Source organism: Hemiscyllium ocellatum, chromosome 39 (genome assembly GCF_020745735.1).
Source record: "Hemiscyllium ocellatum isolate sHemOce1 chromosome 39, sHemOce1.pat.X.cur, whole genome shotgun sequence".
Classification (NCBI taxonomy): domain Eukaryota; kingdom Metazoa; phylum Chordata; class Chondrichthyes; order Orectolobiformes; family Hemiscylliidae; genus Hemiscyllium; species Hemiscyllium ocellatum.
The window spans coordinates 9,943,810-9,971,290 of NC_083439.1; the positions used below are offsets into that span (position 1 = coordinate 9,943,810).

General features: G+C 42.5%; 1 protein-coding gene across 2 annotated transcripts in view; it reads left to right on the forward strand.

Moving 5' to 3' along the window:
• Positions 1-7,456, forward strand: part of LOC132834406 (synaptic vesicle glycoprotein 2B-like) — a 54,443-nt gene extending 46,987 nt beyond the window's left edge. For both annotated transcript variants that reach the window (XM_060853302.1, XM_060853303.1), the window contains exons 11-12: positions 1,994-2,153; positions 3,373-7,456. In XM_060853302.1, the coding sequence (XP_060709285.1) occupies positions 1,994-2,153; positions 3,373-3,556 (344 nt within the window). In that variant the 3' untranslated portion in view covers positions 3,557-7,456. The remainder of the gene's footprint in view (positions 1-1,993; positions 2,154-3,372) is intronic.
• The last annotated feature ends 20,025 nt before the right edge of the window (positions 7,457-27,481 follow it).

Sequence of the window (27,481 nt, forward strand, 5' to 3'; positions counted from 1 at the left end):
ATGCAGGCTTATTTTACATCTGTCACTGTCCGTTATATTCTTAGCAAACAATTCCAAATCCTCTCCACTGCATTATATAATCTGTCTTAGCAAAACGCATGGATTTAAAAGGACATTGTTTTCAGGAAGGATGCATTCCCCAAACTTGTCTCTTTAGGAAGACCACAATTAGTTACACAAAGTTATGTGTAACTGTCAAGATAACACTATAAGGTGTAAGAGCAGAAGTAGGCCTTTCAGCCTGTCGATTCTGCTCTGCTATTCAAGGAGATCATGGCTGATCTGATCTGTAGTCAATGTTTTTAGCTCGTTGGATGCTGCCTGAACTGCTGTGCTCTTCCAGCACCACTAATCCAGAATCTGATGATACTCAACTCCACTTTCCTGCTTTATCTCCCATTATCCTTGATTCTCTTATAAATTAAAAATCTACCTCTGTTAGCCTTGAATATACTTAATGGCCCAGTCTGTACAGCCCTCCGCAGGAGAGAATTCCACAAATTTACTACCATCTAAGAGAAGAAATGCCTTCTCATCTCTATCTGAACGGGGCAACATCATACACTGTGATTATTATCTCTGGTCCTAGACTCTCCGACAGTGAGAAACATCAAGTCCATTAAGGATCTTGTAAGATTAGATGATCTACTTCACCAGTTTGCATTTGCTAATACAGGGAAACCCCCCCCCCCATCTGCGGAATCATTTTCCACAGTTTCAGTTACCCGCAGATTACCGCACCCCGAACATATTATAGGGAACCAGGAGGCTGCTGGGAAGGTATATTTCCCATTGAAATGAACGGATTCACTCCTATCCGCATTTCTGGGCCTCTATGGCACATCCGGGAAAATATCCCCCACGGGTACAAGGGGGCTGCTGTATGAACAAGGAGGCTTGCAGGTAGTTTCTTTCTGAAGGTAGTGACTGTTTGAAAGAGATGATCACATTATCTCGGATTAGTTTAAGACCTCTCTTCTTGCCTGATCTGAATGTATAGCCACTAGGTGCCAATAGGCAGCTCAGTGCTTCTGGGGGACAAGTTTGAAGGGCTGAATGACCAATTCCTGCATCGATATTCCTCTTTTTCACATGACAAATGTTGTGTTGATATTCTACTCTGAGAACACAGCTCCCTCTGGTGTCTCTATAGTCAGGATGGCACCACAAGGGAAAGACGACATATGGTGTTGCAGCCCAGTTGGAAGATGGTGTTTTAACCTGAGGGTCAAGCAAGGGGAAGAGGTTGAGAAGATGCAGGAATTCAACCTGAATTGTTGGCTTCACGCTGTATTATAAATCAGCTGCACAGCCAACTGAGATAACTGAACCTAGTTTTCGGTTGTGATTGCAGTTTTCCTTTAAGTGTGCTCAAAATGGAGCAGAAATACAATGCTGTTGAAATAGTTTACTTTCAGTTTGATGACTCCAAGCATTATTTGTCAAGATTAATTGGTTGAAATAGCTATGCTTATTATCTGAAGAACTTCTGCATTTCTCAATGTATTTTGGGGAACTGGAAGCTGCAATCTGGCCTGACAACAACTGATGTTTCACACAGCCCTTCAGTTCAAAGAGTTTCTCGGGGGGAGCAAAAGCTAATGAAGGAGAGAGGCATAACTGCTTAGTCAATGACATTAGTTAAAAATCACACAACACCAGGTTATAGTCAAACAGGTTTATTTGGAAACACTAGCTTTAGGAGTGCTGCTCCCTCATTAGGTGGCTGTCCTAATAAACCACCTGATGAAGGAGCAGCGCTCCGAAAGCTAGTGCTTCCAAATAAACCTGTTGGACTATAACCTGGTGTTGTGTGATTTTTAACTTTGTACACCTCAGTCCAACACTGGCTCCTTCACAACATAGTCAATGAATGATTGGTAGACAGATAACAGAAGCCTCGTCCTATCAAAATGTCTCAAATTGCCTTCCACAGTGATTGGAGGCAGTGAGTGTTATAATGTGGCAACTCTTGTTTAATTTTGTCTTAAAGGTGGATCCATGCTGTTGTCGACCATTACTTGCTTCTTCCTGTTTTTTGGCAACAGTGAGTCAGCCATGATTGGAATGCAGTGTCTGTTCTGTGGTGTCAGTATTGCAGCCTGGAATGCATTGGATGTGATCACAGTGGAACTCTATTCCACAGATAAAAGGTAGGTCTGAATCCTTTCCCATATGTTTGCAGCATGTGTGTTGGTTCATCTAGGACCATTCATTCCTGAAGAAGGGCTTATGCCCGAAATGTCGAATCTCCTGTTTCTTGGATGCTGCCTGACCTGCTGCGCTTTTCCAGCAACACATTTTCAGCTCATCTAGGATACACAGGCATCATAAAACCTTACTGCTTTGCAACATGTTTCATGTTGCCAATGCTCTGCTCAAGGTGAGGGGAATTAGTGCTGGGTTAAACAATGCTTTTTTCTTTCAGGCACACTGTGTCAGTATCAAATACTCCCTCAGCCTAGTAATAGTGAGATATAGGATAGTAAAGCTCCTTTGAAATTGCTCTTCATGGAGCTCCCATTTCTTTTTCATCAATCAAAGATCTGGAAAAGACATTGCATAATTAATTTTCTCAAAACAGCTTAGGGTCATTCCTTCTCTGAACTTTTCTGACTTATCTGTCAACATTTTGAAAATTAATGTCATCGCCCCACAAGTTATCATTATGTTATTTGATTTGGTTTTGATTTTATTGTCACATGTATCAAATACAAAAGTACAGGAGCACACCACACAAGGCCGCACATTAGGTACAAGTATCTAGGGACAGAATCTGAAGAACAAGGTAGAAAGAAAGAGCAAAGTTAAAAGTTAAACACTGCAACTATTATACCACAGTGGTACCTTCTTAGTTTTAAGTAGAAAATAAAGATGCAAGCTTGAAGTTCAAACAGCCCAGTCTTTCTTAAGTGCTTAACCACAGTGAGAGCACACTTTGAGGGGTCACTTCATATGTCTCATATATAGTCTCCACAGTAATTGGAACATCTGTATTGCTATTTGATAGTCTGTTCTCCCATCCTCATTTCCAAGGAGTGGCCATGGACTTCGATTGAATTGGTCTATGCTCATGGGTAATGGTTTGCTCTAGTCTTCTGCAGGATAGCTGACCAAAGGACTTCTCTGTATTTCCTCACCTACCATCAGGTGTATTGGAAAGAGTTATATGCTGACAAATCAAACTGTCTGGTCACATTACAAATACACATATCCATGGCCAATAAGCCCTGGCATGGTCCTTGAACCCAGAGTTACTAGCACAGAGGTAGGGACACTACAACTGCACCACAAGACTTTTGTAAGAACATTATCTGTCAAATGTATTTTGCTGTGATTGGTGACGAACTAAATCTATTTTTCTTTCTATAGGGCAACTGCATTTGGAATTCTGAATGGACTGTCCAAGTTTGCTGCCATTCTTGGTATATCAATATTTGCCTCATTTGTGGAGATAACAAAGGTGGTTCCTGTCCTGCTGGCTTCCATTGCATTAGTAGGAGGTGCCCTGCTTGGTCTCCGACTTCCTGAAACCCGAGAGCAGGTTCTGATGTGATGGGCTCTCCAAACACTTCTGGACTCACAGTAATATGCACAGCTGCTAACCACTGTCCTTATAGCCTAAAGCATCCACTCTACCATCTGTGCTTTCTGTGACTGGACTCACTTGTGCTCTGTGTACCCACACCAAGCTTTCTCATAGCTAGTTACCACATACTTACAGAAGTTGTTCTGTGCACCTACCCCACAGGCTGAGATGGGGAAAGTCGGAAACTATTGGAAGTGTTCTCATTTGCGCACTGCAATTTCCTGGTAACTTGCTGTTGTAGATCTTCTGCTAACCATACATACTTCCTTATAATTGGGTATTCCCTCTATAAAACGTCCGATACCAATTTTTAGGAAATTTCATCCGGACTACTTCATGCTAATTTTGTAAGGTTTTGCTGGGGAGTTTCCTGAATCTGGTGCAAACCATGAACTAGCACCATCACTATCGCGATGGTGCTATTATTGACTTTGGTGAAATAGCCCTTGTACATTTAAAAGGGCCGCGTTCAATCAACGTTCTGACTGTTCTCTCCTGATTTCAGCTTCAGCAAAGCTGTATTAATGGGAACTTCTTGTCTTAGCATGATGGGTGGACTGAAACTTAAAGAATTGTCAAATTGCCTGTAATTCACAGGGTCAAAGGTAATTTATAACACCCCTTGCTCCAGTTGCCATATGAAGGGTAATCAGTGTTAGCACGGTTCAGTTGAAAGCAATTTTAGCTTGGGGGTTAAAACAAATACAGAATGCTCTCCTTTGAAAGAAACATTATTCCAGATCTTTGTCTACTTCTCAAGTAGAAATGTTTCATGGCATTAACAGGGAATTCTCCCCATCTCCTCCGACTTTCAAAGCACTGAAGAAAAAACAGGTTTACTGGTCACTCCAATCAAGGGGTCCAGTAGTGATCTACCTATGGCAGATTATCTGCTTATTTCTCTGTGCCTCCAATCTTTCCTGTTCAGTCACTGATAATTGCTCCCATTTTCAATTTCAATGGTCAAAACGATGAGGGAAAGGAATGTGTGAGGCGTTCTCCCCACCTCCTTCTTCACGCGTGTCTAAAGAAAAGACGAATCCTGTTGAAAAAGCTTCCTCCACCTGGAAGCAGCTGTCGTTCCTAGCTCTTCCACCATCACCATTGAAAGTTTATTGGTTCCACTGTTGGACCTGCCTCAGGATCCTGAGCATGAGGTCCTTACCTGAGCATAGGTCAATTCGATAAGGGAAAGGTTGAGACCTCAGTTGATTCTGTTTAATATTGTTGATTCATGCACTGCAACAGAGGGCCTTTACAAAGGTAGCTGGGTAGCTCAGTGGGTTGGCTGGCTTGCTATCTCAGCTTGCAGATCGGCCATTACTTGCAATGAAATTGATGGAATGCAGTTTTCCTTTGCCTGCTGTCTGTATGGAATGAGCTTGGTCGTGGGGTGTGGTAAACGTTGTGGTTATAACACTAGAGTAGTAATCCAGAGGTTCAAACTCATCTTTCAGAGAATATGGGTTCAAAGCCTATAGAAATTTAAATTTGGTTTAAGAATATTTGGAGATAAGAGAAACAAAGGGGTTGGTTCACTAAGAAATCCTGACTTTCCAAAGCACCCTTCACAACCTCAGGACTCCCAAGGAACTTGCCAGGTTTTGAAAACAGTCACTCTTGTAATGTAGTAAATGATTAAGGGAAGGAAGACCATCACTTTTACTCAGTCCAGCCTAGACAATATGTGAATCCAGTCCCATGCCATTGTAACAGCCCTCTGAGTGGCTCAAGGAAATAAGCACACAGATGCACAAAGGCAAGTAACTTTGGACAAGAAATGTCAGTCTTGTCCATATCCTGGAAATTAATGTATAAAATAAAAAGACAATGTTCCAGTGAACGTGTGTGCAGTAAGCCTGTAGATATGGTTCCGAACTGTCATGAAGAAACATCACTGATGTTAACAGGAAATGAATGGAATCACATTGGCTTAGAGCAAGGTTTACTCTCCATCTAACCTGCTGCAACATGCTTCACCTTAATGTGCATGAATCTGGTGACAAAAAAAGAGAATAACATTTAGTCAGTTCTTAAGGCAGTTTTAGAATCATCCTACTTATAAAATCCAGATGGGATAGGAAAGGCTCGATATGGGAAGATTGTTCCTGATGTTGGGGAAGTCCAGCACTAGGAGTCACAGTCAGAAAGCTGGGAACCTGTGGAATTCTCTCTCACAGGAAGCTGTTGGGGCCATTTCATTAGATATATTCAAGAGGGAGCTGGATCTGGTCCTTGCAGCTAAAAGGTTCAGGGGGTATGGAGAGAAAATGGGAGTGGGATGCCGTGATTGCATGATCAGCCATGATCATATTAAACGGTGCTGCAGGCTCGAAGGACCTGCACCGATTTTCCATGTTTCCCTGACAGTTCAAGATTCCGTTGAACTCGATCTAGAACTCAATAATGGAGTATCTAGGGTTGACTATTTCAGCAATTTACCATTTTCTGAGTGAAGAAGTTCCTCCTCACATCAAGCTAGATCAATGGACCCCATTAGCTGAAAGATGTGCTTTGAGATCACTCACCCAGGGGCAACAACCTCTCTGAAAAGGAGTGAAGAATGTTTTATTCAGCCAGTGTTTGGGGCTTATGGAATACAAAAGGAGAACTTTTTAATTGCTCACCTTGACAAGAACAGAAAGGAAGCAAAACACAATCTGCAATGTACTGCATAGAAAGAGGCCATTCAGCCCTCTAGCTCTTTGAAAAGCTATCCAATCTGACCCACTCCTTCATCTCTTTCCTCTCAGCCCTGCAAATGTTTTCTACAATGTATCAGTCTAAAAATGATTATAAATCTGAAATTGGAAAGTTTGTTCCAGTGTTGTTGCTAGATGCTGAGAGCCAACCATGCAGTATAATTCATTTGAACAATTACATCTTGACAAGGAATATCCCACTGTTGAATAATACAGAAAAGCCATTTATCATTTATAAGCCATTAATATTTAACAATCTCAATTCAAACACAAGCATCACCAAATGTTTTCCTGTTGGTGAGTGAGATTGAATTGCTCCTTAAACCTTGGATTTTCAGTGTGTTTACAGATTCCAGGTTTCCCGATGTCTCAGGAATAAGTACAGCAGAAAAAAAACGTCAGTAACCCAAGACAGAGCATTTTTTTTTGTGCTGGAAATGCATGGCATGTAATTACCTCCACATCTGGTAAAGGAAGACTTGCATTTATATAAGACACTTTCAAGACATGAGAAAATACCAATGTGCTTTGAAACAATGAATTAATTTGAAGTGTAGCCACTATTGTTACAGGAGAGTGTAGTAATCCATTTCACTCTGTAAACTGGCAAACAACAGTCAGATAATCACTTGATAATCCACGTTAATCTGCTGTGGGATAACTGTGGGCCAGGACTCCATGGAGAATGTCCTGCTCTCCTTGAAAGTAGTGCTGAGAGATCTTTTACACCCAGCTGAAAGGACAGTGGGCTCAGTTTGACATCTCACCTAAACAACAGATAAAAGGAAGATCAATGCAATTTCAATGAAGAATCTACACACCTTCATTACAGAAGGTGAAAGCCATTTATTCCATTTCAGCTCATCCATCCACAGTGACTTCGGACAGCATTCCTTAGGTTCTGAAACAACTTGAGGGCTTTATCTGCAGTTATTTCCAAGCGCTGATCGCCTTTTAAGGAGAAAACCAAAAGTTATCATTTCAGTCTCAAAGATGGCATTAAATTATTTTCAGCCTGTGACCTCTCATCCTATCCCGATGATTCGACACAACAGAATTTTCCAAGTTTAGCTTTCCTATCCCTTTTAGAATCTGGTAGATGTCAAAAAATCATTTCTCAAAGATGAGGAATCCATGTTTATTCAAAACAGACTTGTGACATGTTCCCCCATTTTATTTTTCTCTTTTGCATATTCATTGATCTTGAATGAATTCCTAACAATTTCTATTTCTGATTCACATTTCCGAGATTCTATTCTGTTCATACTCCTTTTAGAGATGGGTACAATTTTGTGATAATTAGGTCCTAGCTTTGCAGGGATGTGTGTGTTGGGATTCTCTCAGTTGGCTGGACAGTTGGTTTGCAATGCAGAGTGACCCTGCAGCCCATTTGAGGTGAAGGTCCCACCTTCCCACCCTCTTCCCTTGTCTGAGGTGTGGAGACACTCAGGTTAACATGACCAACAGTCATCTCTCTCTGATGAGAGAGCAGTCCCTTAGCACTCTGATGACTTTATCTTTACCAGCCTTTAAATAGGATTCAACATAGATTAAGAGTTAGAGTGAAGTTTGTTAGAAATTAATTATAAATATCTGTTTGTCATAAGTTGGATAAAATCTAGGACATAAAGCCCACAAGGTCCCGAGCTCAGGTGAGAGCAGCTGAATTGGGAATAAGGATGCTGCAATTAGTCGCAATGCCATTTGGATATGGAAAGAAAGTAACAGATAAAGTTTCCAATACTGTTTACATTTTGGTAATCTATGTTGGAAACTAGGAAGATATCACATGAGGATAAATTGAGGCTTAACTGTGATATCACGAGTCTCTCACTAGTACTCAGTTGTCCTTGCCTGTTGTTGATGGACTTCCCATGGAACTGGAAAATTGAGGAGATAGTGATAGTGATGGAACCGTATCCCAGTAGGAATCAACTTCCGGAGAGCAGGTCAGAGGGAATAGAAGAAAATCTTGGCAACTTCTATTGTAGGATTAGAATTCTTGAGCTGGGAAAGCCAGGCAAAGCCCACATGGACAGGATGGGCTGAATGGTCTCCTTCTGTGCTATACAATTGTAAGCTTGAACTTTAGCTGCTGGATTTTATTTTGATAACAGACACAGTTAGATCTAAGCACGAAGATCAGATGTATTCAGCAAGTTTGTAAGGAAACATCAATGATGCTGTTTGGTTCTTGGAATTGTATACCCAGAAGGAGATATCTTTAAGATAAAACTGAATAAGTCTTTTACACACAGGCAGCAGCAGGAACGAAAACATGTACGCAGATTGATCAGCAGTTATATAAGATTAAATAACCGCAGATGGAAATTGGCCAAGTTACCAGTTTCACATGCGGGCTGCAAGCTGAAAAATCAACTCTACAGTCTCATCCAACTCTGAGGTTTTCTGTGAACTGCTGGATCAATAAAGAGAGCAGCAAAATAAATTACCCACAGAGCCAACTAGAACATGGACTCTTCATTGGAAAGCAATGGGACACAGCTTACATACATCTAACTTTACACTGTTAGCTTAAACTGTTATACCCATTATGACAAACAGGGGTTCAGTATTAATTGACTGTATATGGGTTATAAAATGTAAAAAGAAAATAATGTCTGTGTATTGTCTAAATGTGCATGCTGCTTAGCCATTCACATATTGACAAACATTCACGCAGTATAAAAATGTACAATTTATATTCATTGAGAGAAGTGCATGCTGCTGGTTCTAAGGCAAGTGATTGCTTTAATTCCGTTTTAGAGACTACCTACTTCAAAAGATTCACTGCTGGACACACCACCTCATGAAAAGAAGTAACATTTTATAAAGTTATTTATTCTGATAAAAGGCAATAACGTTTTCTTTTCGATTTTCACACTTCAGTCAGAATCGTCTATGTTTAGTCTTTAGGTGAAAGCAAAAGCTTTATTTGTGATAGATGTCTTGTAACTGCCGGTGTCAACTTTCACGTCACATTTAATGGATGTTAGTTTAGCAACCTTATGGTGCTGTATGTTAATTGTAAATAAAAAATGGCGTATCTACATGTCCAAGGTGAAAATAAAAAAAAATTAGTTTTCATGTTTTATTTGGGTGAGCATTTGACCATAGTCTTAACTAACAATTATTTTTCTACCAGCTTGTCTGTCCTTGATAATTGGAGACCAGTGCTGACGATCAGAGTTTGATTTGTTTCTTTTGTGTACTATTAAAAGAAAACAATTACTTCTAATGCTACCTGAATGTCATTTGAAATATGTGCGAAAATTCGCACACTCATATGCAGTCCCTCTCAAATGTTTTCCCAAGTTTGAGTTTAGGGCAGCACGGTGGCACAGTGGTTAGCACTGCTGCCTCACAGCGCCAGGGACCTGGGTTCAATTCCCGCCTCAGGCGACTGACTGTGTGGAGTTTGCACGTTCTCCCCGTGTCTGCGTGGGTTTCCTCCGGGTGCTCCGGTTTCCTCCCACAGTCCAAAGATGTGCGGGTCAGGTGAATTGGCCGTGCTAAATTGCCCGTAGTGTTAGGTAAGGGGTAAATGTAGGGGTATGGGTGGGTTACGCTTCGGCGGGTCGGTGTGGACTTGTTGGGCCGAAGGGCCTGTTTCCACACTGTAAGTAATCTAATAATGGTCGTCACTGATGTAAACATGTAGATTGATCAGCATGTTATATAATATTAAATAACATATATATAAAATCCTCCAACCAGTGGTGATACTGTAGTGGGAACAGGGGAATATGATGAATAGCATGGCAAATTTTCATAGGATCTTGCCATTCTAAATGTGAATTTGGGAGTTTTAGTGATAAGACAAAATAAGGATAGATTTTAATCACTTTAAAATGGGGTTTTAAGTGCAACTACATGCCTTGGTTTAGTTACAAACCCCCTCCCCTCAATATCATGTCCTCCTCACAATTCCCTATTATCTGAACATACTTGGCTTAATCCTGGCCTTTACTCAGTGTAAATAAAGCCATGAAACATGTCTATACATGTGTTTCATGGTTTGCTCAGTGTTCAGTTGGGTAAAGGTTTGTGCCAGAAGCTGTAATGTGATACATAGAGGAAATGATCCCTGGTTTTATTCTGGAGGGATTTGAGTTATCTGATACCATCCACTATAGAACCTTTATAATTGTCTATACTACCCCTCATCCTATCAGGGGAGTGAAATATCAGCAAATGTGCCTGCTCCTCATCGGTATTGGTACCCAATGCTGAAGAAGGTGTCAGGCAAAGAGATGTCAGGTGAAACTGTCAGGCACCCCACAGCCAAGCAACAACACTGAAAGACCTGAATAACTGATTCTGTTCAAGCTATGTGACTATAATCAGCTTGCTGTAATTTCACAAGGAGCATTGAATTCTCAAAATACCTTGACGAATTTATAGAATGAACGGTCAATGAAACTAAAGAGAACCAGACTGACTTGGACCTAATGACTTCCTTCATCCAGCTCCAAACGAAACCAGTACACTCCTATTTGATATTATCCTATTTAACCCTTATGGCACCCATTGGTTGATTGATTAGATGGAAAAACTCTCACGTTGGTTTGGTTTATGGTTGTGACAATGATTATAACACTGGGTAAAGCAGGCAATTTGTTTAGGGGTCATAAACATTGGATGGTCACTAATAATTCCAATAAAGAATTCAGGGAAAAATTCTTTACCAAGAAAGTGAGTGGAACCTGGAATTTCCTAACTCACAGAGTAGCTAAGGAAAGTAGCAGATCTGTTAAGAGGAAGTGAGATAAATACATGAGGATAAAGGAACATGAGGATAGATTTTTTTAATCAGCCTGTTCCAGCACATCTCTGGAGCAGGTGAGATTTGAAGCTGGCTGTTCTAGTCCAGAGATGGGCCATTATCATTGTGCTCTGGGATGCAATGGACATTCTGATCAAGTTCGACACACTATGGTGGCACGATGCTTATGTTTATGATAGGTCAAATGGCCTGTATCTTCCCTGTTAATACTATGTTGTTCTTTTCATTTGCTGGTATCAGCTCAATTGATTATGTAGGCCTCCAGGAATGGAATGACCCAACCATCTCTGCTCCAATCCAACTCTAGTCCCACACTGCGAACTGGGCCAGCTTTGACACCTTCCACCCTCTCCTCCCTGACCTATCACCATCATCCCCTCCCCCACTCACCTATTGTACTCTATGCTACTTTCTCCCCACCCTCCTCTAGCTTATCTCTCCATGCTTCCGGCTCACTGCCTTTATTCCTGATGAAGGGCTTTTGCCCGAAACGTTGATTTCACTGCTCGTTGGATGCTGCCTGAACTGCTGTGCTCTTCCAGCACCACTGATCCAGAATCTGGTTTCCAGCATCTGCAGTCATTGTTTTTACCTTCTTAGTGGCACCTAGTAATAGGTAATTAGTAGGGTCTAGTGTGCATCCCACAAATTCCACTTTAATAGTGTGCTCTGCAGAGATTTTTCGAATCCATTCTCAGGCTTGTGGAATCGCTGGTCAGACCAACATTTACTGCCTGACCTTAATTGCCCTTGAGAAGGTGGTGGTGAGCTGTCTTCTGGAAGTGCAGCAGGTCACCCACAGTGCCGTTAGGGATGGAATTCCAGTATTCTGAGCCAGCAACAGTGATGGAACGATGATGCATTTTCATGCCAGGATGGTGAGTAACTTGAAGGGGATCTTGCGAATAGTGATGTTCCTACTTGTCTACTGACTGTGTGTGACGTCAGTAGTCTCCAAATGTTTTCAGCACAAGATCGCATTGTGAATTTAAGTGGAACATAGGATCTACCCCAAAGAAAATAGAGAATAAATAGTTTGTTTTTAATGTTATACAAGCCTAAAAGCAAGTCCATATAATGTTCTATTTTGTTCTCTATTCACCAAGTCTCAGTCTGATTCCTATAACCGCACATTATCTGCCAATGATTTGAAACCTAGATTTCAGCCTGAGATTGTGAATTGTCTACAGTCCATCAAATGGGTATCTGTGAGGTGGATGTGACACTTAAACTTAATTATCCTTATTTGAAAGAACACTGTCTCTCAGAGGGATGCAGAGTCAACATACGTGTTTGCTTTGAAATTACAGGATGAGAGAACTGGGTATTTTTCTCCATTTAGAAGTCCCTGAAAATCATTGCCCCTTGATCTGACATTCAGCTCAATTTCATTTTGCAAAGGAATTATCATAGAATCCTTACAATGTAGAAGCAGGCTGTTCAGCCCACTGACCGTCTGAAGAGCATCCCACCCAGACCCATCCATGTAACCCTGCATTTCCCATGGTGAACCCACCTAACCTGCATAACCCAGCACTGGCATGGTGGTTCAGTAGTTAGCACTGTTGCCTTACAACATCAGGGACCCAGGTTCGATTCCAGCCTTGGGTGACTGTCTGTGTGGAGTTTGCACATTCTCCCCGTGTCTGTGTGGGTTTCCTTCCACAGTCCAGGTTAGGTGAACTGGCTATGCAAAATTGCTCATAGTGTGAGGTGTATTAGTCAGAGGGAAATGGGTCTGGGTGGGTTGTTCTTCAGAGGGTTGGTGTGGACTTGTTGGGCCAAGGGCTTGTTTCCACACTGTAGGGAATCAAACCTAATCAAAAACCCAGGACACTATGGTGCAGTTTAGCATGACCAATTGATTGACCAACCCACCTAACCTGCACATCTATAGTCTGTGGGAGGGAACCGGAGCACCTGGAGGAAACCCCTGCAGATACATGGAGCATTGGCAAATGCCACAGTCACCCGAGGGTGGAATCAAACCCTGGTCTCTTGTGCTGTGAGAGAGCCACCATGTTACCTCTCCATATTTATTTTTAGATTTTAGATTTTTATTGTCACGTGTACTCAAGGCAGAAGTATAGCAGTCCAGTGAACAGAGTATAATATCACCACACATGGTGCCATCTTGGGTACTAAGATCCTTTGGTACAAAGAAACTTAGGGACAAAGTAGTAAGAGAAGCAGACTTAAAAAGTTCAGCATTAATCAATGGAAAAAGTAGGAAAATAAAGAAATAAGGTAGTAGTTAAAGACTTTTGTAATTTAAACTAGGAAAATAAAGGAATAAGTTAAAAGTTCAACAATCTTTGATGAATCCTGTTTACCTTGCTCTCCAGGAGACCTTAGCACCCACCCCTCTTGCCAGGTCCTCTCAGCTTGGTACATGAGACCACCCTGCACCCGCTCCAGAAAATTGCCCATTTTAGGCTAGAAGCTCATGACTTTTCTGGGCCTGGAGTACTGGAGAGTTTTGATTAGTCAGCAGCTTTGTGATGCAGGATATCCTTGTACAATTTTAACACGACTTGCCAAAGGAAAAAAAAGAAAAAAACATACAAGACATTGATTCGGCCATTCTTACAATACTGTGTACAGTTCTGGTCGCCACATTACCAGAAGGATGTGGACGCTTTAGAGAGGGTGCAGAGAAGGTTTACGAGGATGTTGCCTTGTATGGAAGGTGTTAGCTATGAAGAAAGGTTGAGTGTATTAGGTTTATTTTCATTAGAAAAAAGGAGATTGAGGGGGACCTGATTGAAGGGTATAGACAGAGTGGATAGAGACAAGCTTTTTCCCAAGGGGAAGGATTCAATAATGAGAGGCCATGCTTTCAAGGTTAGAGGTGGAAAGCTTAAGGGGGATACACACGGCAAGTACTTCACACAGAGGGTGGTGAGCGTTTGGAACGCGTTGCTAGCAGAGGTGGTAGAGGCAGGCACGGTAGATCCATTTAAGATGCTCTATTCCTGGTGAAGGGCTTTTACCTGAAATGTCAATTTTCCTGCTCCTCGGATGCTGCCTGACCTGCTGTGCTTTTCCAGCACCACTCTAATCTAGACTAATTTAAGATGCGTCTGGATAAATGCATGAGTAGGTGGGGAGCAGAGGGACACAGATGCTTAGGAATTGACCGACAGGTTTAGACAGTACATTTGGATTGGCTCAAGCTTGGAGGGCCGAAGGGCCTGTTCCTGGGCTGTACATTTTCTTTGTTCTCTTTGTTCTATCCTGCCGCTGAAGGGCAGTTGTCCTGCCCCGAGTCTATTAAAGGCCGAGCTACTGTTAAATAGCTGCAGGGCAGCTGCTCCTCTGCTGGTGGGTGCTCCCTGATAATGTCTGAGATGAGGTGACAGTGATTACAGCAATCCCTTCAATCCATTTGCAGGAGACATGCTCTCCCACCTACAACATTGTTTGGCCATGGTCAGAATGCAATTACCTGAACCAAGACTAACCAGGCGAAGGGTAGGTGGGATTTTAAGAAAGGATATTTTCACCCAGACAAGAATGAGTATCTGGAATTCGTTGCCCGAAAAGGTGTTGAGGCAGGAGTCATCACAACAGTTAAGAATGACTTGGAGGTGCTGGGGTTGGACTGCGGTGGATAAGTGCAAAACTGAGGACTGCAGATGCTGGAGATTAGTGCCGAGAGTGGGGTGCTGGAAAAGCACAGCAGTTCAGGCAACATCCAAGCAGCAGGAGAATCAATGTTTTGGGCAAAAGCCCTTCATCTGTCAGAAGTCAGACCAGGCTGTAGTCCAATAGGTTGATTTGAAATCACAAGCTTTTGGAGCTTTGCTTTCACCTGACGAAGGAGCAGCGCTCCGAAAGCTTGTGATTTCAAATAAACCTGTTGGACTATAACCTGGAGTTGTGTGACTTCTAACATTTAAGAAGTATTTAGATGATCATTTGAAATGCATGTAAGGCGACTTCTGGGAAATGGGACTAAAAATGGTGCTTGATTATCAGCATGGACACGATGGACCAAATGGCCCCTTCCTGTGTTATAAATACTGAACATCACTACATAACAAATCCAGAGCATCACTTAGCACACTCACCGAAATCCCAATCACAGGAAAGTGCAAATCTAAACACATGTGGATGTTGCACACATGGTGAGGCAGTGACATCACAGTAGTATTGTCATTAGTGTAGTCATGCAGAGACTCAGATGAGTGCTGTGGGGACATGGGTCAAATCTCAACAAGGTAGACAGCGAAACTTGAATCAATGCATATCTGGAATTAAAAAACACACTGGCCTAATTGTGATTGTTGTAAAGACCCAACTTGTTCACAAACATCTGTTCGGGAAGGAGATCTGCCATCCTTACTTGGCTTGGCCTACAAATGCCCTTAGTCTTCACTCGCCTTGGAGATAACTCTAGCAAGCCAGTCACTTCAAGTGCCAATTAGAGACGGGCTATAAATGTTGGCCCAGTAATCCACATCTCATAAATGAGTTGAAAATAACTTCTCCAGCTGAAACCAGTGAAGGGTTTTCTACCTGTGCTGTGGCTGATGGAGGAATGCTTGATGTAAACAAAGAAATTACGAAAAAAGGTTCATTCCCCAAAGCCCATCATCCATCTGGTTCTGAGGAAGGGTCACTGGACCTGAAAAGTTAACTATGATTTTTCTTCACAGATGCTGTCAGACCCGCCGAGCTTTTCCAGCAGCTTCTGTTTTTGTCCCATCATCCATCTGCTTGGTTCTGATGTATGTTTCCCAACTCCACCATGGACATTTGGAGAAATGCAATGCAGATTCTCTTCCCTTGTAGTCTTTCAGAACACCTTCCTTCGATGTCCCTTACTGCTTATGATGTGGTCACTGCTACAAAGGGCAGATGAAATGCAGATTGAGCGATCACTTTGTGGGACACTTTCATTTAGTTTGCAACAGAGGTCCCGCGTTTCTGTTGCCCACCATTTTAATTCCTCCCCCGCCTTGTTTCCAATCTGACCTTTCTGTTCTTGGCCTGTTACTGCCTTCCTATCAAACTCAAAACAAGATTCAGGAAGGCAGCCCTTTCTATCGACTGTTATAAGAAAAATATTATTAAGCTATAGAGGATTTAGAAGAGATTTACCAGGATGTTGCTGGAAGTAGAAGGTTTGAGTTATGAGGAGAGCCTGGATAGACTGGGACTCTTTACACTGGAGTGTTGAGGGTTGAGAGGTGACCTTATAGAGGTTTATAAAATCATGAGTGGCATAGATAAGGTGAATGGCAGGTGTCTTTTCACTAGGGTGGGGGATTTCAAGATAAGATGAGAGGAGAAAGATTTTAAAAAAACACAAGGGGCAATTTCTTTACACAGAGAGTGGTTGGTATGTGGAATGAACTTCCAGAGGAAGTGTGGACGCAGGTACAATTAGAACCTTTAAATATGTAAATGAATAAGACATATTTGGAGGGATATGGGCCAAGCGTGGGCAGATGGGACTAGTTTAGTTTGGGATTATGATTGGCATGGACTGGTTGGACTGAAGGGTTTGTTTCCGTGCTGTATGACTCTATGACTTTATGCATTTTACTGGACGAAAGTGAGGACTGCAGCTGCTGGAGATCAGTCTAGATTAGAGTGGTGCTGGAAAAGCACAGCAGGTAGGCAGCATGCGGGGAGCAAGAAAATTGACGTTTCCGGCAAAAGCCCTTCATCAGCCCGAAACGTCGATTTTCCTGCTCCTTGGATGCTGCCTCCTGCTGTGCTTTTCCAGCACCACTCTAATCTTGACTACATTTTTCTGAACTGAGTTCAACAATTTCAGATTGTTAGATTTCTTCCCGTTTTGTTCTGTGTTTTCTTCCTGCAGAGTTATTTGCATTTCTCTTATTTCTCTCCTGTTCCCTTTCCTTTGCTTTTAGACCCACACCTATCCTGCCATTCGCACCTCCTTGAGACACACCCTTTGTTTCTATACTTGTTCTGTTACCATTCTCTTTTGTCTTGCATCATGAAACCTCCTTGTCTTATCTCTCCTGCCATCGACCTGAATACTGATCTTCACTTTCTGTTCTTCCTCTCCCCTATCCCCCACTCCTCTCCACCATCCTGGATATTGAGTTCTCTTCTTGAACCACTGCAGTCTTTGGTAGGTGGATCCACAGTGATGTTAGGGAGGTGGGCTTGCAAAATCTTGACCAAAGACAGTGAAGGAACGATGTTGCATTTCCACAGCAAAATGGTGTGTGGATATGGAGAATTCTTTGGCAGGAGTGGATTCCCATCTATCCATGCCCTTGTCCTCTAGATAATAGAGGTCACAGGTTGGTAAGAAATGGCTGAATGAGGCTTATGAGTATATGGTAAGCAGAGAGACCAATGTTCATTGGTGATAGTGGTAGTAAATATTGAGGGTGGAGGATGGGGTACCAATCAAGCAGACTGCTTTGTCCAGGTTGGTGTCAAGGTCAGTGAGTGTTCTTGTTCAAAACACTTCCAATTGTCCCCAGTTCTGAAAGAAAACCTATCTGAAATGTTAACTGTTTCTCTCCACAAATGTTACCTGACCTGCTGAGTATTTCCAGCATTTTGTTTGTATCTTGCAATGATATTGAACAACTGCAGTATTATGACTTAGTATTAGCTCAACATCCCAGAATAATATATCTGACCAAGCATTGGTGGCAAGACTTGTACAACAGTGCCACCAGCTGATAGCTTGACATCGCAACAAAATGGAAACTTATCCAACCAAAGACGAGTGTATTGAAGAGGGATGCTCATTCTATTAAAACAAATGACATAACCATTAAAAATTCATTCATGTGATGTGTGTGCTAGTGGCCAGGCCAGGATTTATTAACCATCCCTAACTGCCCGCATGCAGTTAAGAATCAGCCACATTGCGGTGGGTCTGGAGTTACTTGTAGATCAGGCCAGGTAAGGATGGAAATTACTTTCCCTAAAATGTGTTAGTGAACCAAACTAGCTTTTCCAACAATGATTTTATGATCATTATTAAGTTATTATTTCCCTTTTTGTTTTTAAGATCAAACTCAATAATCTGCCATAGTGGGACTTGAACCCAGGTTACCAAAACATGTCTCAGGATAAATAGTCTAGTAATAGTATAATTAGGCCATTGCCTCCCTTGTATACTAGCTAGTTTCCCTAGACAATGACCATTTTATTGTGTTGCAAAAAAATCTTTTAAAATGTCCTTCCTAGTGCCTGTCCAATAGTACGTACCAGTTACTGCAATTTGCCAAGGCTCCTGTGACAGCACCTTCTAAACCTGCCAGCTCTACCAAAGAGGTGGACAAGAGCAGCAGGTCCATTGAAGCACCACCCCCTGCCTAAGCCACACAGCATCATGGTTTGGAAATCTATCACAGTTCCTTCATTGTCACAGGGTCCAAGTGCTGGCAAGTCCATCCATGACAGCATTGTGGCTGTACCTGCACCATACTGACTACAGTGGTAATGCACCTCACCACCAGTTACTGAGTATCAGTTAGAGATGGACAATAAAAGTTAACCTAGACAACATTGCACATATCCAAGAGCAAATTAAAAAAAACATGGGTATGTGTTGAAGGTTCTTCCAAACCTGTGGAAACACAGAACCTTGCAATGTTGATATTGTCCTGCAATTTTGAATTTGAACCAGTGAGTTGCTATGGGAAGGATATTGTGAAATCTGAAAGGGTTCAGAAAAAGTTTACAATGATGTTTGCTGGTGTTGAGCTATCAGGAAAGGCTGAACAGGCTGGGGCTGTTTTCCCTGGAGAGGCAGGCTGAAGGGTGACCTTATAGAGGTTTATAAAATCATGAGGGGCATGGATAGAGGGAGTCCTAGACTAGAGGGCATAAGTGAAAGGTGAAAAGGGAATAACTAAAAAAGGAACTAACGGGCATTTTTTACATGCAGAGGATGGTGTGTGTATGGAATGAGCTGCCAGAGGAAGTGGTGTAGCCTGGTACAATGACACCATTCAAAAGGCATCTGGATGGGTATATGAATAGGAAGGGCTTGGAGGTATATGGGCCAAATGCTGGCAAATGGGACAAGATTATTTTAGGATATTTGGTTGGCATGGATGAGTTGGACCGAAGGGTCTGTCTCACATTGTACATCTAAGTGGGTGAACCATGTTTTCGATGAATTGACTCTTGAAACTGTGTAAGTGCCTCTGCATTCAATCCATGTTTCAAATTTCCCGATCTCTTTTCCTGTTTTGCCTGATTCCGTTTAGATTGTGCCGATCTAACCAGCAAAAATAAACGGAAACCCAACATCTTCATATAGATTTGTTTATCCTTTCAACAGCTCTTCACATTGTAACTCAAGATGGAGACACAGTCAATGGCTGCAAGAACAAGGAAGCAGCTTTAACACAGTGAATCTTTGGAGGGAGCTTCACACAAAATGCGACACTGAGACAGATAAGAAGGAAAGATGCAGGAAGAGAGAGAGGAAGAGTATTAAAGAGGTTTAGAAGGCGAATTCTAGAGATTAGGCCCCACACAGCAAGAGCAACAATTTATATTCCTAGCGCTCCTTTAATAGAATAAAAGGTGATAGGTGCCTGGAACGCGTTGCCAGCAGAAGTAATAGAGGCAGGTATAATAAATTCATTTAAGATGCGTTTGGACAGATGCATGAGTAGGTGAGGAGCAGAGGGATGCAGATGCTTAGGAATTGGACGATAAGTTTAGATAGTGGATTTGGATTGGATCAGGCTTGGAGGGCCGAAGGGCCTTTTCCTGGGCTGTAAATATTCTTTGTTCTTTGTAATCTGCCGAGGTAAGGAATGGAGGAAGGAAACATCCTACTGTAGCTTCACCTTAGAACATAGAACATAGAGCAATACAGCGCAGAACAGGCCCTTCAGCTCTCGATGTTGCGCCGACCTGTGAACTATTCTCAGCTCGTTCCCCCTACATTACCCCAAAAGGCTGCAAGAGAAATCAAAGGCATTGCACAATTCCTGTGATGATGTAAGACATATATTTTTAAAAAACTATCCAACACTTACACACAGCTGATGTAATGGGACTGAAACCTTCTTACACAGAGGTAGGGGCACTACCACTGTGCCACAATATCAATGTGTCTTACTACCATATCACAGAGTTAAAACATGTGGTGTTGGAAAAGCACAACAGGTCAGGCAGCATTCGAGGAGCAGGAGAATCAGCGTAAGCCCTTCATCAGGACTCCAGACTACAAAAACAAATCAACTCTGATCACCAGCACCTGCAGTCCCCACTTTCTCCTAGCATATCACAGGCTTGGATTTCTTCCTTTCTGCTTCAGTTTTGAGGCAAGTCTAAAGGTGGAAAGTGATACGGTGTCAAGGCAGAGAGGTAGGTTGGTGCAGATCTCCAAAGTGTAAAACCCAGGCAGCTGGAAGTTTCAGCCTCCAGTGATGGAGTCATTGAATTTGGGAGAGCTTCAAGGACCAGAACTAGGTGAGTTGGGAGCCAGTGAGCAGAATCATGATAAGAGAGTGAGACTTGATGAAAGCCAAGATATGAGCTGCAGAGTTTTGGATCATCCCAAGTGTATGAAAGGTGAAATGAGGGAGGTTGGCCAGGATTGCATTGGGATTGGTGAGTTCAGAGGCAACGGAGGCATGAACCAAGGTCTTAGCAACAGATAAGTGAGATAGGAGTGAAGTTGTGCATTTTTTTGAAGGTGGAAGTAGGTGGTCATGCTAATGGGGTGACTACAAACACAAAACTGTTAATGGTGGCTCAGTGAAATTCAGACTTGAACAAGGGGCCAGAAATAAATGAGGGCAGATATTGGGGATGATTTAAAGGTTGGAGGAGGTTAAAGGGAAAGGAGCAGCAAGATCATAGAAAGATTTGAAGACAAGGATGAGTATTTTAAGATATCGCCAGCCAGGAGTCAAGTCAGTCAGTGAGCAAAAGGGTGTTGAGGAAATGGGACCTCTTGTGAATTCAGACAAGGGGAATGCACAGTTTTATTGGAATTCAGGCTTAAATTAGATTAGACTTACAGTGTGGAAACAGGCCCTTCGGCCCAACAAGTCCACACCGACCCGCCGAAGCGCAACCCACCCATACCCCTACATTTATCCCTTACCTAACACTACGGGCAGTTTAGCTTGGCCAATTCACCTGACCCGCACATCTTTGGACTGTGGGAGGAAACCGGAGCACCCGGAGGAAACCCACGCAGACACGGGGAGAACGTGCAAACTCCACACAGTCAGTCGCCTGAGCCGGGAATTGAACCCGGGTCTACAGGCGCTGTGAGGCAGCAGTGCTAACCACTGTGCCACCGTGCCGCCCACTAACAAGGGTGTGAGACAGGGGTGGTCAAGAGCAGCAAGGGAACAGTCCGGTCCAGAGGTAAGAATATCCCTACACATTGCACTACTGGTTGTTTGGTAGAATACACGTTTTGTTAACACGAATTGAGAAAAAGCGATTGATGAATTGTGTACGTTGTTTGGATAATGATAACTTTCTACTGAACAGGTTTAGTGATTTTCTATCACAATCTTGTACAGTGCGATTTTCTATTGCAATTTTGCATCATGCGACTTTCTATAAGGTAGGGTTGCAGAGGGACACAGCTATCACGTTACAGCACAACGACTTGTATGTCTGCTGTGTGAGGGAACTGTGCCATCTAGTGACCATTGCTTTCCATTGTTGAGGAACATCCAGGTACGGCTCCAGAAATAATCTAGGAATCTTCCCTGAACCAGTGTCTTGGCAGCAGCTGAGTGTTGGCAGAAAGTTTGAATACAACACGCAAACAGAATACTCAACAGTTTTGTTCAAAGTTACAGTAGCAGATTAAAGGTGTCCCAGAGGTACAAACAAAATCTGTGAAAGATTTAAATGATTGAAATGTGCTGACAGCGATTGTGCAGCCTGAATGTGATATTAAGGTGCCTCAAGGTTTTTAAAGGAGGCAGGAGCCCCTTAGTTTCACCGATGAAGAGAGTGGAAAATGTTTTATACAATAACATCTTCGATCTCAGAATCATAAAATTGTTACTGTGCAGAAGGAGACCATTCAGTCCATCGTGCCTGCACCAGCTTTTCAGATGAGCATCATTACCAAGAGTCAGCCTCCTGAGTATTGCCCGTGCCCTTGTACAATATTTTGATCCAAATAACTATCCAGTGCCCTCTGCAATATTTCAATTGAACCTGCCTCCACCACAGTCCCAGGCAGTGCATTCCAGCCACTAACTACTCACTGTGTGAAAAAATGTTTTCTCACACCATCCTTGCTTCCTTTGCCCGCCATTTTGATATTAATGTCTGTCCTTAAATCTCCAATCCTAGGACTTCTAGTGGAAAAATGAGAGCTGTTATACCATTGAAAGAGTCAGTTGCTGTAAGTAGCAGAGCTTTTGCATAGTTGGAGAACACCTGTACAGGACCCCTCAAAGTGGATATTTCACTGACTGACTTGCTCAGAGTTGCTATTACATGCCTCTAGAACAGATAGTGTTTGAACCCTAGTCTCACAGACCAGGGGTTAGGATACTACCACTGCACCACAAGTACCTTTGCCCTGCAGGTAAGTGCTCTAGGTCCAAGCACCCTCACTTGCTTCATCAATGACCTTCATTTCATTGTGGGTTCAGAGGTGAGGATGGTTGTTCATGATCACACAGCGCTGTCATTGACTCCTCCTCCGTGGCTAAATGTAGCAAGATCTGGACAATATCCAGGTTTGGGGTGACAGGTTGAGAGAACATTCATGACACATGAGTGCCAGGTAATGATCATCTCCATCAAGAGATAATCAAACCACCACCTTTTGACATTCAATGTAATTGCAACAGATGAATTCCACACTATCAACATCTTGGGGGTACCATTGACCAGAAATTAAACTGGACCAGTTATATAAATGCTCTGGCTACAAGAACAGACCAGAGTCTAGGAATACTGCAGCAAATAACTCCTCTCCTGACTCCCCATTGCCTGGCCACAATGTACCAGACACAAGTCAGGAGTGTGATGGAGTAACCCAATGTGTCTGAATGGGTGCAGCTCCAACATCACTCAAGAAGTTTGACATCATCCAGTACAAAACAGCCCGCTTGATTGGCACCATATCCACAAACTTTCACTCCTTCCTCCACCAATACTCAATAGCAGCAATGTATACCATCAACATGATGCACTGCAGATATTCACCATGGCTACTTGGGCATCTTCCAAATCCATGAAATCTATAAACCAGAAGGACAAGGTTAGCAGATACATGGGAACACTACACCCTGAAATTTCTCTCGAAGCTACACACCATCCTGTCTTGGAAATATATCATTGTTCCTTCGGCGTCTCTGGGTTAATGCCCACTCATCAACAGCATTGTGGGTCTATCTATACTGAATGGACTGCAGCATTTCAGAAAAGCAGCATACCACCATCTTCTCAAGGGCAAACTATGGAAGTTGCTCTCAAGTCTGGCCAACCAGCAGCACCCACATCCCATAAATAAATAATAAAAAGATATTAAATGGGAGTGTCTTTTTACTCTCTTTGGCGAATGTTAAAAAAAGTCCCATCGAACCATTTTAAAGATGAGCAAGGGAGTCTTCCTCAGTGTCCTGGCCGATAGCTAGTGCTCAATCACCATGACAAAAACAGATAACTTGGTTTCCATCACATTGTTACTTGTTGGAGATTGCTGTGTGCAAATTGACAGCTACATTTCTGATAACACCATAACGACTTAATGTCAAATGTACTTCAATGATTCAAATGCTTTAGGACATTCTGTGTTAATGATCGGCATTACATACACAATTCATTTTTCATAAATTGGTTCTTTGATGGAGTATTCATTACAATTTAAAAGACCACAAGTGGATTATTCACTAGATTTTAGAAGTTCCATGACAAATGTTCTCAAGTTGGTTGAGTTGTTTCAGTTACATTAATTCAAATGCCAAGAGAATATATGATAGAATCCCTACAATACTGAAAGACTCCATTTGGTCCATTGAGTCCCCAGTGGCTCATTAAAGAGCATCCCACCCAATCCCTGTCACCCCACATGGGGTTTTGTTTCAAACTATGGCTAACCCACCTAACCTGCATATTATTTGATACTATGGGCAGTTTTCTACACTGCAATGGTGAGGACTGTAGATGCTGGAGATCAGAGTCTAGATTAGAGTGGTACTGGAAAAGCACAGCAAGTCAGGCAGCATCCGAGGGCTACAGGGCCAATCCATTAAACCTGCACATATTTGGAGCACCCAGAGGAAATCCACGCAGCCATGGGAAGGAAATTCAAACTCCACACAGATAGTCATGCGGGGGTGGAATTGAACCCAGGTCCATGGTATTATGAGACAGCAGTGCTAACCACGGAGCCACCATAAATATGAGGAAGCTAGGGATGTTGTTTAAACACTTGAAGGGTTATCTAAAACAAATGGAAAAACTGCTGGACAAGCTCAGCAGGTCTGGTAGCAACTCTGGTGAGAAAGCAGAGTTAATGTGTTTTAAAGAAGGGTCAGTGGACCTGAAATGTTAACTCTTGTTTCTCTCTCCACAGATGTTATTAGACATGCTGAGTTTCTCCAGCCATTTCTAGTTTTGTTTCAGGTTTCCAGCATCCACAGTTCTTTGATTTTTTTTACTTGAAAAGTGATTTTATTTAAGAAACAACACGTAGATGCACCTGTACCTGGGGACAGTGTCATGTGACTTGAGATGATAGCAATTCTCCATATAGCAACCTAGTCATAAGTTGTGTCTAGAGACCATTGTGCAATGGTGTTACTAATGCTGTTGTAGATTTGCCACATGCCAACTCTAACTTATACTGAATCAAACATCATTAGTGTAATTGCTAAAGATTATCACTTTGAACCATTTCAGAACTGAGAGCAAAAGGGTTAAAGGATTAATTTACTCTGATGTGATTGAATTTCAAAAGAGTCAATTTAAGAGATTCCACGGCATTATTTCTGATGTCTTGGCCAACAGTTATTTCGCAAATAGCACAGGTAGTGGTTGCTGGTCATTATCATCTCACCATTCTTGGGAGCCTGCTGTGTGCAAATTGATAGTTGAATTTTTTGCATTGCAAAAAAGATTCTATCTTAAACAGTTATTTGTTGGCTTTGAAGTGCCATAGCTATGGAGTTATGCTATGAAGTAATAATCAAAGAAATTGTGTCCATTTCTTTGTTAAAAAAGGCTTTCAGCAAAAATCAACTTTCATCTGAGACTGGTCAAGTGAAATTTGCTTTCTTGGGACAGTTAATGTTCCCTTCCTTATGATGTTAGATTTTGTTTTGTCCCTAGGAATCCAGCTTAAGACTGAATTGTGTTTTGAAAATGCCTTCTTTAAAGTTAATCTCTGTTCCCGACTTGTTTTGCAGATTGAGCTTTTACATGCCCACACAAAATATTTGGATCATTGCCTAAACTCAGTGCAGGGAGCGAGTGAGGACTGCAGATGCTGGAGATCAGAGCTGAAAATGTGTTGCTGGAAAAGCACAGCAGGTCAAGCAGCATCCAAGGAGCAGGAGAGTCGATGTTTCGGGCATGGAGAAGGGCTCATAAACTCAGTGCAGTCAGGGTTGTTCGCCAGTAGATGGCAGCCTGAACAGGGTCACACCAAGCCAAATTTCTCCCTCTCCAGAAACCAGCACTTTTACATTAAGGAGAACAATGAATTTTTTACTAGAGTGCTCCATGGTCATCAATCTGAATTCTCTCTTTTCTCTCTCCTTACCCTTTCTTTCCTGAGATGCACGCGTGCAACTTTCTCCCCTCCTCTCTCTGAAGTTTTAATTGGTTAGATTTCCACTGGCAGTAGCCACCCTCTTGTCTTTAATCAACCTAGTCCTTACACATCATCCTAACTGGTGGACAATGACATGCCATCAGAATGATGACTGACTATTTGATCAGGTTGGGATGGTGGTTGCAGACTAGTTGGCTGGGTAGGATGGTAACCTGGTATAAAGTCTCTCCATCAGATGTACATTCCAAAGGAGTTGACTGGATAACCTTGTCTCAGTCGGTTCCCTCAACTCAGCACCGCCCTCCTAACCTGCAATCCTCTTCCTGACCTCTCCGCCCCCACCCCACTCCGGCCTATCACCCTCACCTTGACCTCCTTCCACCTATCCCACCTCCATCGCCCCTCCCCCTAGTCCCTCCTCCCTACCTTTTATCTCAGCCTGCTTGGCTCTCTCTCTCTTATTCCTGATGAAGGGCTTATGCTCGAAACGTCGAATTCTCTATTCCTGAGATGCTGCCTAACCTGCTGTGCTTTGACCAGCAACACATTTGCAGCTGGATAACCATCAGGAAAAGACTGACTTTGTGTTGTCTCCTTCCCAGCACAGAGGGCAGCATGTCTGCACCTTATTGTGATACCTAAGATTGCAAACTCAACACATTGCTGGCCTTCTTACGCTAAATGGACTGCACTGGTTCCTTCCTGATGAACGGCTCCTGCCTGAAACTTCAATTTTCATGGTCCACAGATGCTGCCTGACCTGCTGTGATTTCCCAGCACCACTCTAATCTTGCACTGGTTCAAAAATGACTTGACACCAGGTTATAGTCCAACATTTAAAAACAGTCTATTTGCAACTGCAAACTTTCAGAGCTCCCGCTCCTTCCTCAAGGAACTGCTTGTGGTTTTAAATAAACCTGTTGGATTATAACCTGGTGTCGTGTAATTTTTGGCTTTGTCCAGCCCAGTCCAAAACCAGCACCTCCACATCCTGGTTCAAGAAAGCAGCTCACTCCCACCTTGTCAAGGCCAACTGGAGGCAGGCAATAAGTGCTGGCCCAGCCAGCGATGCCTATGTCCAATGAATGAAAAAAAAATAAAATCCCAGTGGGATCTGCTGCTGCATGTGGTTTCGTGCTTCGGCAAGCATTTATTTTGAGTACAAGGATTGAAGAGTTGATCATTCTGATACAATATTCTCAGTTCCTTATTGAGACATTGGCCATGTTTTGATGCTGGCACACATGCTCTGTCGTCAGATCTTTATGGATTCAAAGTAGTGTAGCTTTGGCTGTCACTCTTGCTGGAGTATCAGAGCTATGATGCTTCAGGGACCCGAAGATCCTACTTGTTTTCAGAGTGGATGGAGAAACTCTAATGGCATGGGAATGCTGGATGAGATTATCTGTTTAAAATCAATGGTGCAGACTGATCCTACAACCATCTGATTCAGGAGCAAGAGCAAGGCACCAAAGTGTTAAGGTTACCCCTATTTTTCTTTTATTTTACTGAGCTTTTTTGGTTTGGAGCTGGAGTTGAAGTTAAGAATTGAACTTTGAACAAAACAAAACTTTTCACTGTACCTAGGTATGTGTAAAAATAACTGAGAAGAGAACAAAGACTGATGTTTGCTATCGGGAACTGGCCTGGAATATAATGCAACTTAATTA